This window comes from Trachurus japonicus, chromosome 4, assembly GCF_045865225.1.
Source record: "Trachurus japonicus isolate A0001 chromosome 4, Traja_1.0".
Classification (NCBI taxonomy): domain Eukaryota; kingdom Metazoa; phylum Chordata; class Actinopteri; order Carangiformes; family Carangidae; genus Trachurus; species Trachurus japonicus.
Genome location: NC_140910.1, coordinates 2,072,770 through 2,085,918, shown reverse-complemented (window position 1 = coordinate 2,085,918; position 13,149 = coordinate 2,072,770). Strand labels below are relative to the sequence as shown.

Below are 13,149 nucleotides of genomic sequence, written 5' to 3'. Positions count from 1 at the left end.
GCTTCCTCCAGTCGGTGCGGGATGCTGGTACCTTCACTCAGGCGTCCCACAGCAACAGCCTCCATTCAGCTCTGTCTTGGTGCTGCCGTTAAATATTGTTGTGAGGTCTCTGTTTGAAGCAGGTGGTTTGGTTAACCAGGCCAAACAATGACCATGATGTTTATCTGCACTAATCACTCCACCTCTAGGTTTTCTTTAAGTTGAATCAGTGCCAACACCTGCCCTACATTATCTCATGCAAACAAACTTTGTTCTTTCTCCTGACAATAGCGTTGCTCTGTGCACAGTAAGGGAAGTTAAAGCCCAAAAGATATGAAACATCTCGTGTGTAATTAATCATCTATCAGTGACTGTGCTGTCATCTGCAGGCTGAACTCATGTGCTCTGTTGTTCTGCATCTTGTCCATTCACGTGTTTGCATGTACATGTGCGATGAGAGAAGCACAACACAGATGTGCGCACTGCACATGGGGGGTGGCAGTGAGGCTGACTTTTGGTTACATGTTAATCAAGCTTAGCTTAAAAAATAAGTCTTGCTTAAGTTAACCTGATTGATTAGCAGAGAAGCATTAAAACAAAAAATCAGTGCAGGTGATTAGAGCTGCTGTAGATGTACCTTTGAGGCGCGCTCGGTTACTGTGAGCAGGCCTGGAGGAGCCCGTCACCGGATGAACCACGTCTTCCTCAATGGTCTGACCCATGGCCAGCAGGCCCAGGCGCTTCATGCGAAGGAGCCGAGGGCCCGTCTCCCTGGGCAAGGCCCCCCCATGGTCGGAGGGCCCGTCCCCCGAGATGACAGCCGGGACCAGGCTCTTCAGGAACTCCATATTCCTCTAGACTTTCTCTTTCTTTCACTCAGGTGCGTGGCCCGACAGCCCGTGCCATGCCGTACTCCCATACAAATCCGTCCGCCACATCTGCCCCATTTACAGACGATCACGCACGCACACAACGGGATCCGTTCCCGGCCAATACATCCACACCAGCGGTTACACAGTCACTCGCTGCCAGGGCTTGTACGCGTGGGCCATGAGATCTGCCCTTACAGAACAGAAGAGACTTCACCTGTCAGTGCTCTGTGAAGCTGTTTGTCTGGACTGACTGGTAGTAGGAGAAGCTGTTGTGCTGCAGCTATAGCCGGGGTGACAGTGAGAGACCTCCCACGCTGCGACGTTACCTGTCTGCTCAGAGTGAGCCAAGAGGCAAAACAGACATGGCACTTTTCATGGGTCGTGATGTAATTGTGTAGTGGGCAGGGCTACGTGCGAGTGCCAGGCACTATCTGGGGTGGGACTAGAACATGTTCCACAGGAGATAACACAAGCCCGGGCCACCGGCCAATCACAACAGAGACGACACCAGCCACACCCTGCTGGCTTGCCTTGCTCGCCAGTTTAAGAGAGCGAGAGAGGAGGAAGCAGATTGACAGACGCTGTAAGAAGTAGGAAAGCTGCGAGATGACCACACTGGCATGTCTGCGTGCGCTGATAGTCCTTATCATTGTCAGGACGGTGCTTCTTGTTAGCATTCACGCACAAACAATTGCATGTTTCTTTTCTTACCAACTTGCTGGTGTAACAAGATCGCCCCTCCCTTTGATTTCACTCACTGCTGAACTGCGCTGCGCTATTATGAAGAGGAGCAGAGTGAGTAAAGTGATGGGGTCTGTGAAAAGGGGGGTGATGACAGACTGCTGTGCTCTGCTTGGCTGCATAGCTTGTACCTGCAGCAAACTCAAACCCTTCCAAACATCCCTGGCTGAGGAGTGAGGGGGACTGTGCTGTGCTGTGCTGACTCCCATGAAAGCTTGCTGCCTAAAGATATCATCAGTTTGCTGCTCTCTGAGACTGAGAGCAAAAAACATTTAAAAAAAAGAAAGAAAAAAAAGGCCAGTAAAGCACAAACACAAGTCAAGTCTTCCTCCACGGCAAACACAAAGCTCTCACACTCCACAAAAAATAAAAGATGATTGTGGCAGCAGTGTGAAGCAAACTGTGAAATCACCTCTAAGGTGGCCATTTTCTGCTGAGTCATCATTAACTATGCACCACAATAAAGGAACGAGCAATACAGCACAAATCAAATAATACTTATTTTATTATGTCATGATGAATTTGTATTGATTTAAGCAACTTGGTGTAATGTGAAAGGGTTGGTAGGGATACGGTGCTACTGTCGGCAGTTCACACAGGACAGGGTCTATGTACGTTGTCCATCTGACACAGAGAGAGACTATTATTTTGAAAAACATAACCACTTCACAATAGAGATGGCTCATTAAAGAGCAGAGGAAGTCCATGCATTGTTTAGTGTTCTTGCACCACAACACTGAGGCATATTTTTCCACACATATCTTATGCATTATTACAGTAACTTGAATGGCGTAACAATGGATGACATTGTGTTTTTAGGTTGGAGTAATTTATATTCAACATTATTTAATCCAATCTCAAACAACTATTAAGTGTAAGACCAGTAAGTGTGGTCAGAAGCTTTTGAAGGAAGTGCTTACCCTCCACTGCAGTGTGTGAACATGTCAGTGAGATGATGTAATAGTTTCAGTATACATGTAAAGAGTCTGAGAGGAGACATGTAGGAGAGAGACAAAAATCACCACTCAATCTTTGAGATTTGTCCAACAACTATAAAAAACAAACAAACAGTGCAGTTGTCTATTAATTCGAACTATTACTCTTTTTATAACATTTACACAGCACCATGCCTGGTGTGCAGAAGAACTACAAAAATGCAGGGAAAATAAAAAAATACAGCGCCATAGTTTTCCCAGAACTCTGCCCCCTAGAGGCCGGCTGGCAGAAAACACGTCAAACACCACAAACAAACAGTAGAAATTCTACTGACAGGCTGAGGTGAAAAGGAAAACGGTCAGCAAGATTTCATGGCAAACCACCAGCAACCTTCTTAGAGTCGGCGTCTGGCTCACAGGCTCAGAAATCACTCCCAGGCTGTCAAGAGTTTTTGATAAATGGAATGTACTTAGTTTTCTGATCATAAAAGTGCATTATGAACTGTTAAACCCCAGTTTTACACTGTTACAATAGAGAGACAGCCGCATAACATAGGTGAACGGAGGTCCTAGCCGTGCTAACAAGAGCACGGGGCTAAAACAATGACGCCAGCGCTAGCTTGATAGTTCCATTGCTGATTGAACAACTATTCTGGTTGCACTGGTGCCAGGGCAGCAGATCCTGTATTGTTGACTCCTACTACAGCAAAGGAATTCATTTGTATTGTTTATGTGTCCAGAGTTGGACATAGCCCCATAATATTCATCGTTATAATTAATATTAGGAATAATATTCCCAAATGGTTGGTTCTAGTTGTAACCAGAAATGCGTTCAGCTTGAAAAAAAATGGGAGAAAAATTTATTGGAACAATATTGTGTAGACTATATTCTATTACTGAAGACATAAAAAAGTCCTTATCTATCAGGCACAGGAGAAAGAATATCCTTTAAGTTGCAAGGAGAGACATTTGTTGGCATAGTGCAAGACTGAGGCCCAAGCAAAGATGCAGAGAGGCTGAGGCAGCAGATCTCGGCGAGAATCACTAAATGAGTCAGAGAGAGAGAGAGAGAGAGAGAGAGAGAGAGAGAGAGAGAGAGAGAGAGAGGGAGGGGGTGACTGATGAGGTAAAGATAGCCATCACTAGGCCCGAGCACCACAATGGTCAGCGAAGGCAGCTGTGGTTTGCTGGGGCCAGGTCTGTGGTGCTGCTGAGTTAGAACAATACCCCTGCACAGGAGGCCCAGATCCCTATCAACCCAGGAATGTGGAAGAGGAAGCTCCGGGAACAATGTGCAGCGTTCCTATGGCATTCTGGGTCCCGCCCGCCTCTGCCTTGTTCTGCTTTCAAGCAGGAGAAAACAGGAAAACTCATGGGCTGGGGCCCAGAAGTCAGGGTCCATTCTGCAGTCAGCTGGGGAGGGGGGGGGGGGTGCAGGTCTGTTCACTGTCAACACTCGAGCCTAAAAGCAGTTATTTTGATAACTCTGGGGTGTGCATAATTCTGAAGTGCTACGCCACCACTGGATGTCAGTAAACAACGGTCCCAGGACCATGGCAGGTAAGAGGAACATCAAAACAAAGCTGCACTGCCCCCTAATGGTGCAAACAGGCACCACACTTTGAAGGCTACTATCCTGCCTCAAGTGAAACCTGAAATAATGAAACCAGAAATTATTATTTGCATATTTATCCGTTTCGTTACCTTTGTGCAACTAAGTTGGTGTGGCTCTAAATTCTGGCTGTTAGAAACCCAAACATTATCAATGTAGACAGCAAACACACCAACTTAAAGAGGTGCATATACATATTATTTTTGCAGTATTATTAAGCATGGACACAGTGCCACTCATACTTGTGTAATGTGACACACAGTTCTACACTTTCAGTAAGGTTATTTAAGGTTTGCACTCAGTATGGTTTATGTTGTCAGACTTCATCCCTCGACAGCCCCTTTGATCTGACAACTACAAACGATTTCAAGTCACACATGTATGTGTGATCACACATTTTGCTTTCTGTCTACAATATACCCTCTCCTCCTCACAGCTTCAATAAACTGATTGCATATTGCTATTTTGTCCACCTTCTTTGACTTTTGATTAGCTCTGCAAGATAAGGAAAAAAGAATTGCACTGGTCAATTTTGACTGCCTTGACTGCATGTCTTGCGATACATAACAAATATTCAAGTGCACACATGTACAGTTTTGCTGAGTGCAGCTGCCTGATGAGCACAGCTAAAGGTCACTATCAGTCATCCTCCCTCTACTGCAGGTAATACTGCTGAGAGGGGGCGGCCGTTCTCTCAGCCCGTAGTCAGAGGTTTACAAACGTCTGTGGCAAATGAAGCTGCAGTCGACTACATGTACAGAAAGTTCACTATTAGCATAATGATAGCGTGTTGAATTTGTGTTAAACAGGCCACGGTGGATGAGAGAAGTTGAAAATGTAGCTTTTCTGCATGATTAAATCTAACTGAACAGGTGGTGTGATGAAGGATGCTAATAGGTAGTGATGACACTCTCAGTGCTACAAACATAGTTGTTGTTGTCAACTCCAGGGGAGAAGTCCTCCCTGGTCTCCATCCCTGCCTCTGTGCCGTCTGCAGTGTGGGTGAAAGGTTGCGCTACTTTTAATGTCTGGTTGCCCCACATGTTGAGTTTGTCAATATGCAACAGGAAGGAAAAAGGCTTCCTCTAAGGTTCACACACTATACAAAGAGATAAAGCTAGTTCTGCCAAGTCCTGATTGACAGCTGTGACGCGACCCGCAGAGAACTTGGTTGTCACCAGTAAAGAATGCGAGAATGTGACCCGACCGGACCTGCATCGAGATCATCTTTTCTTCTTCCCTGACCAAGTATCATTCTAAGTCTAACCTCCCAAAGACCGTGACATGCCAAAACAGTTGTGGAGCACCAGCTTAATGTAACTTCACCACATTTTCACAAATCTTTGCTGAAGCAACAGTGACGGTCATTTCTATCCTCGTTTTTTCCAAGGGTGGTGACCGGAACTTCAGCTGGAAGGAACAATGTTGTGTTTATAGGATGTTAATATATAGCCTAGTTATTTTCTGATTAATGACAGGCTGCTTAATAGTACTGAAAGCAGCAGCTGTCACAGCTTGCTGCTCAGGTGCGGTGTATGGACATGAAAACATGATGATGATGGTGAATGTTTAACAGATTTTTCAGGGTATTATTTAAAGTCTATTAAATCAGTGGTGGAACAAGCTATTCAATAGGACATAAACATACTGAGTCCTTTCCCTCTGACACTGGCTTTTGCAAACAGCATAATCTGTCTATTAGAAGTTTATCATTTCATTTAGATACATGGCTGTCTTCTTTCTCAGTTTGTTCTTTCATAAAAACTGAAACTATTGAGTGACAGTGATGCGATGTATAAAAAGAAAGCTTCTTTGCTCTGACAACCCAGCAGTCTTGCCTCACCAGGTAAAAAAGTCATGTATCCTATACAGGACATCTGCTAAAAAGACATTACATACACATCTAAAGTTCTACCAGGAGATGGAAACACCTTTTCAAACTTTAAGCCACAACAGGCTCCTGTATAACATGTCAGAGTTAGAATAAAGCATTCTACCACTTATGACTGCATCATGCATGAGTGTATCCAAGTTGAGGTAGAAAAACTATGTACACGCCAGTGAAAAAGAAAAAACTTCTACTCTTTCAGAATTCAGCAAAACAAGCAAAGAGATTAATCCAACACCCGTTTGATTCCCACACTACTTAGCTTGGAGGTTCTTTAAAAAACTTAACCCGCAGTGTACACAGTGGAACACAACCCAGTTAAACCGATGTGGCATACCTTAAAGGCCATAGAGCAGGGTCTGGAACTGGAAAGAGAAAGGAGGGTCCACAATTTCACTGCACAAGAATCTGAAACACAGAGAAAAGAAATATTGTCTTTTACAACAAGGGAACAAGAAGAGACGGACACAGACCAGCTTTGTCTGGCATATTCCTAAGTACAACATATCCTCTTTTAACGTGAACTTTAGGATTTAACTCATCAAAGAATATGACCAGTAGCCATGGAAATATATCTTTCAATACTTGTCTCAAAACCCTCTTGCTGACATAGGAAATGCACAGAACAGCATCCTGTGCAACCATACAGCTGTAATGGAAAATGTACTATTTTGACAGTGTGTGATAGATCAACCTACTGTTGGCTTCAGTCTGGTTTGCTCTGTACCGAGACTGGATTAAAACCTCCTCCTGAGCGGAGTAATAATCTGAAGATTACACACTACATCCAAGAGGCAGTTACATAAGTGACCAGTGCTTTCCAAAACTGTACATTCCTTCTAGTTTATCATCGCGATGGCTGCAAAGGGCCTCCTCTTGGAGGCAGGTAATAATCTTACATGTGTGAGTGAGCCTAACGTTTTCATAACTTTTACACCGACAGCGGAGATAAATGAAGACGGTTCAGGAGGCATGAGACTCATCACCCAGATTGGAAGTTATTATACACTGCTCAAAAAAAATAAAGGGAACACTTAAACAACACATCTTAGATCTCAATTAATGAAATATTGCAGTTTAAAATCGTTATTCAATATAGTAGAGTGTGTTGAGAACAAAATAAAATCAAAATTATCAATGTAAATCAAAATTATCATCCCAGGCTGATTTCCCACGGGCGTGAACGCGTGATATACTTGGAGTTACAATGTGTTGTTTAAGTGTTCCGTTTATTTTTTTGAGCAGTGTAGGCATTTTTTATAATTTTCAGCTTTAGCGTCAGCCTTTTTCAACATTTCTTCAGCAGTTTCTTCAGCTCCTTCAGCATTGCTTCAGCAATAGCATTCAGCTGCTTTCAGCATTCACACGCATTTTTTGCAGGAAATGCTTTCTTTTTCTAGTATATCATTGCAATGGCCGCAAAGGGCCTTCTCTTAGAGGCAGGTAATAATGTGTGAGTGAGCCTAATATTTTCATAACTTTTACACCAACGGCGGAGAAAAATGAAGACGTGCAGGAGGCGTGAGACTCATCACCCATTATCAAACAGTTGGCGAACAAAGGAAGGAAGAACAAGCCACTGAGTCAGACAGCAGCGGGACAGAGAAGTTGAGGTGTGAGAACTTCCATTCGAGCTCCGCTGACAAGATTGTGAGAACAGGTCAGCAAAGATATCGAGTCTAAACAAAATGAAACAAAAAAGGCAACGCAGCGTCGCATGACAGCCCAAAAGTCATGTCACAGAGACACGAAATCGCACATATCCACCCACCACAAGCGCAAGCAAAACGAAAGAGAAAAAAATTCTCAGACGCAGTCACTCACTTCTCATGCTGACAGACCTGTGAATAATACATCTGACTTCCTGCTCCAGCTCAGCGACTCCAAAAAACAAAAAAAAAGTGTGACCACAGAAAAAAGGGTAAGCCAAACCCTATGCACATCCTGAGCGCTGTAGCAGATACAGCCACAGACTGAGCCTCCTGCTCTATATTTAAGCCCGTGCATCTCTCTGTATTGCTAAAACATATCTATTTCCACACAGCTCGCTAATTCCTCAAACGATCGGGTGCATTTCCAGATCTGAGCGGTTTTGAACATCATGCGTTTTGGGCACAACGGTGACATGCAAGAAGAGTTAAAGGTCAGCAGAGCAGGACTGAGCTGATGAATGGTTAACTTGGCTTTGTCTATTGTCGCCCGGCGATTGTCAGAGTCCAGCGGAACAGAAGAGATGCTGCAAACAGGAGGCCGACAGCGCATCTAAGAAAAACAAAGATGAACTGGACAAAGACAGGACTGTCCAGTTTCATTTTGCTCTGTGCTGTTCTTCTTCTTTTTATATCACATCAACTTCCAGCAGCTAGCAACCTCTCATCTTGTTAATCAATCAGTTGCACAACCAAGATCAAAACTGATCGATAACATACTCAAGAACATCCAGTGTGTTTACTGTACTTGTCTGGAAGAATGTGAGCAAGTTCATAGTCAGAAACAGGCGGTGCGCTACAGTAAAATTGGACAAAAAAAGGAAAAGGGCCTATATCTGGCTCCCTCTCGCACTAAATGACAGGCCTGGCCTGTGGTAATCACTACCTCTTGAGTAGAAACATTACTGGCTTATTCTTCTAACTGGAAGGGGAAGTGTACAAACAAACACCTTTTTGCATGTTCCCGCAGATATTCCTGTCATCTTTATCTTGGTCTGGAATGACACTGTACAGGCAGATAATGTGAGGCACTAACAACCATCAGTGGATCCAAACATAGAAGAAACACTGGCAAACTCAGCTGAGGCCGTCTTGAGGGCAAAGACAGGGTGGTTTCTTTGGTGAAGGCAGAACCAAACATCAATTATGCTCCAAACCCTCTCTCCCAAAGCTAAGGATAATCTTCCTCAGCAGGGCTCAATTATAGGTTATTTCTAGCTAGACTCAGTCCGTATTGTGTGCTGCATTACGCCAAGTCCTTCAGTGCAATCAATGAAAAGAATGCTTAACCTGTGTAAATCGGAGTAAACAATGTTGGGCTTTTATCTAGGCTGCGCTGGGAAGAGAAAGTTCACTTCATAACGGTCAGATACAATAAAAACAAAACTCAAAGTCTCTTCCTTACACCCATGTAAAATGGTGAAAGAGCACATTCAATCTTTAGTGCTCTTAGATACAATTTGAGTGACCATAAAGATAGGTGCAAGCATATAATATAGCTGGTTAGAGACGGTGTTAAATTGAACAGCAAGGCAGTGGGACAGATTTTTTGTGCGGTCCCTCAGAGTGTTCGTTCAGTTAGGGTTAGGGTTAATAATTTAGCCATGTGCAAACGCAGACACACGCACACACACAAACACAGCCGGATTCAACTTATCAGTCTAAGTAGGGAGGTCAGGTAATATACTATAATCTATCCAAATAAAGGACAGAAGGTTATTATATGGCATGAAGTCATCACATACGTTTCAGGGAAGTTATATTAGGACTTTGTATGGGAGCGGCCAAAGTGGGCCACCAGGTGAGCTGTGGGGAGGTCAAGGGCCGTCCAAGCAGGTGCTGAAGGAGATCAACCAACAAAGAGACTGTATTTGTATTTCTTTAGTCACAAGTTTGAGTCTCATGTTAAAAAAAAAGACACCTGGTGTGTCTTTTCTCCGGTAAACCCAGGCTGATAATTGGATAAGGAAGAAATAGCTTAAAAAAGAGAAAACAAAAGAACATTACAAAAAGGCAAAATGTGCAAGTATGCTGACCGCTGGAAATATGACACCCAAAGACTTGTAGCAACTGATCACTGCTGCACAGCGCAAACATACCACAAGGCCCGAAAACATCCAGGTTCTGGATAGGATAATAGGATTGTTTCATGAATGAAGACATAAAATTAAGAGACTGGGATGTTATTTCTGCATTACATAATATTTCTGTAGTCACCACTGAAATACTGAGTTGACAGTTAATCCTTGCAGGGGGCAGCTTAGTGAGGGGGGCCACTGTGGGGGCATTTAACAGAGCTTGAGTTTTCATTCCCTTACCCTTCAATGCCATTAATGTCTTACCAGATTAAAGCAAACACACTAATTCACTGGAATTATGGTCCAGATAATCACAGATAGATGCCTGTGTTCAATCTAGGTGGATTCCCTCTAGTTTGTGCTTGAACAAGAGACTACACTACACATCTGCAGCGCCAACAGAGGCTTATCCTGGGAAGGATGAGGGGATCAGCTCGTTGCGAAGATGGATGGTTCAGTAGGCCCGAGGTTTGGTAAAACATTGCAAAACCTTATGTACAAAATGCTTAAACTGTGTGGTTTACCACTCCATCGAAGCTTCCCATTAGCAGTAACTTTATAGCCAACTGACATTAGACCACAGTTAGATTAGTAAAAATTTAACTTCGTGCCACCTCCTAACTGAACAACTCCAAAAGTCAATGCTTAACTGATACAATATATCCCTTTCATGCAAATTTGCACAACAAAGTTGCTATTACCCAGAGCATAGTCCACTGCTCATGCAGCCCCATGAGTGAACACAAACTAACTTTTCTTCCACCACTGTGCATTAGTCTGAAATATTTTGGCCGTCTCCACCTCCAGCCACACAGCAGAATGACCAGATTCCTCTCTGTCTGTGTCCAAGTGCTTGGGTCTCTACAGAACATGAACAACTGCCTCATTGTGTCTCTGATAGACTCTAAACAGGGGGAATTGAGTCCTCGGAGGAATGTTAGATGCAAAAGCTGACAGTTCTCTCTCTGTCATGCCAATGCATGAGAGCCACCGTGCCTGGGCATGTTATGGCAGTCCTTCTCCAAACGTCCCATCTTTAACACTGTGCCCTCTCAGTAGCACACGTCTCCTCTTGGATAGAAGCGAATATCGCAGCTTTTACTTCACGTCCCATATAAATGTAGTGTATTACAAAACACTTGGTTACCTGGGTTAACTGTGTGAGACTCCTAACAATGTTGATGATCATTTCAGACCATTCGACAATCGAGACAAAAAAAACTATCACCAAATAGAGAACTAGCTGCGTTAAACTGGTTAGCGTGCAGAAGGGTAATGTTCATTGTAGCTTTTAGTTAGCTGTTAGCCTGGTGTTGTTACTGTATTGAGCAAACTGCTAATGTGGAGAAGGAGGCTAACTAGCAGCAGCAACTTGATTTAGCTGAGCAGCCAGTTGTCAACTATAAGTTAACGTTCAACAGCGACGTTATCAGCACGGCTAGCTATATCTAACTGCAATAACAGCAATGACAACGGGAACGGTGAACGGTGTTTTCGGTTTAAGTTGCAGGGCAGCTAGGCGATTAACTCACACTAGCAGAGGAGCCAAACTCCTTCTTTAGCATGCTACGGCAGCAGGTTTTGGTACCACAGTTGGAAAGCTAACGTTAACCTCAACGGTAAAGTTAATCACGGAACTTGACGTAAGCTAGCGTTAACTACACTAAATAGCATCCGCCGTGTCCTCAGTTATTTCATAATAGGTTGAGCTGGTGTTACTCACAACTTTTGTTTCCTCTCCCTTTACTTGAGCTAGGTAGCCACTAGCTTGCAGACGTTTTTTCATTTGCCGAACAAGCTTCAACGTCCTGGCCCTCCTCCATTGGAAGGATTTGCGTAGCGGTGTGATTTTTTTTCTATCTGTTTCAGCGTTGGGGAGAGAGCTCCACTGTCAGAACGGACCGCAGCCTGTTAGTCCCGCCCCCTCGGCTCTGATTGGCTGCTCTAGTGTACGCCTACATTAACAGGCGGCTTGTTATTTCACCAAATACGTGTCAATTCTCGGGAGACGACCTGTTGATTGGATGACGTCCTCGGGGTGACATTCACATAGGTCCATTTTTATCCTAACCAGCGTACACCGAAACGTGCATGGGTAGGCGGGTACTTGAAAAAGGTACACAAATATTTTTTGTATTCTATACCATACAGAATAAATTATAGGGCCATTACAAACCAGTAAGTGTAACCGTTTAATGAAGTGCAACCTCAGCACTCTGTTGATCTCAAATTAGGCTATAATACAGATTTTTGGTTTAATTTGAAGCACAGATAGCTCTGGTCAGTCTTTCAAAGTGCATTTATTTAAACCTAGGTTAATACCATAGACTGTAGGTTAATACACAATACAGAGAAAAGGTTTGGCAAACTGGGTTGGATTTCCTGGTACAAGTCAATTTTGGTTCAAATAAAACTTAAATACAGTACATTGGTGCATTGGTATTGGGACTCTATAAAGGCATTCACTGACCTTTGTTCAACCTTTGAATAGGCCTACTTCCCACTAACTGCAAAGCATCTATTAATACTCACATTCATGCCGCTGTATGGACTGACTATAGTCCATGGAATTGCTTCCGACGCTGAGTAATAAGCATGTGCAACATGTTTCCAGAAAGGGGGGAAGTGAGATGCATGCCATAGTGAAGATATAAACCCATCTATTTAAAATGTCATTGACATTTTGTGATTTATGTTAAATGTTAAACATATAAAATTTTGTCAAAGCAGCTGGGCTACTACACTGGATCCTCAGCATTCCGTTCAGCTCATCTCAGGTCATTGTTTCTGTGTCGTCATTAACCTCCACCCTCCCCAAAGGATTAATCAGAATCTCATCTGCTTCTGCACTATGAACTCTCCTTACTGGAAATAGTTCTCTTACTGTTCAAAAGGTGAAAACAAAACACGGGGAAGTAGCTTTTTTCTTCTCGGCACGTGCCATAACTTAAATATGAATCTTCTTGAAATATTGTACACACAACATATTACCAAATGTAAGTTGTGGTGTTGTAAGCTGTCTAAACAAGTCAAAGTAGGAAAATTGTCAGTCCACCCCACATAAGAGATGAGGGGTAGACCACAGTATAGAATCCAAGCTAATAGAGCTGGAAAAAACAGCACAATTAATGTATTGTATCTTGAGGACATTAACATAAAACACAGCATAAACAGTAGAGTTTCCATTGCCCTCTCAGCTCCTATGACTTATTGATAATATACCCATCATTGATAAGAAAGAAATCTCGGTTTAACAGAGCATACTGTGGTCACTTTGTGTGCAAAACACAGTAGACTGCAAATAGAATGATAAGATTTGTGTTTTGTATGCCTTT

The 13,149-nt window shown here is 43.3% G+C and overlaps 1 protein-coding gene across 22 annotated transcripts in view; it reads right to left on the bottom strand.

Annotated features, from left to right (window-relative positions):
* Positions 1-11,738, bottom strand: part of fryl (furry homolog, like) — a 77,859-nt gene extending 66,121 nt beyond the window's left edge. For 17 of the 22 annotated variants that reach the window (XR_015035682.1, XR_015035683.1, XR_015035684.1 and 14 more), the window contains exon 1: positions 617-1,197. Coding sequence is in view for 14 of the 22 variants with exons in the window: in XM_085773286.1 (XP_085629412.1) it covers positions 617-827 (211 nt within the window). In the remaining 8 variants the exon portion in view is untranslated. Of the gene's footprint in view, positions 1-616; positions 1,198-6,364; positions 6,436-11,537 lie in introns of those variants that run through there. The other 5 variants (XM_085773304.1, XM_085773306.1, XM_085773308.1 and 2 more) reach the window with 3 other exon arrangements.
* Between the last annotated feature and the right edge of the window lie 1,411 nt (positions 11,739-13,149).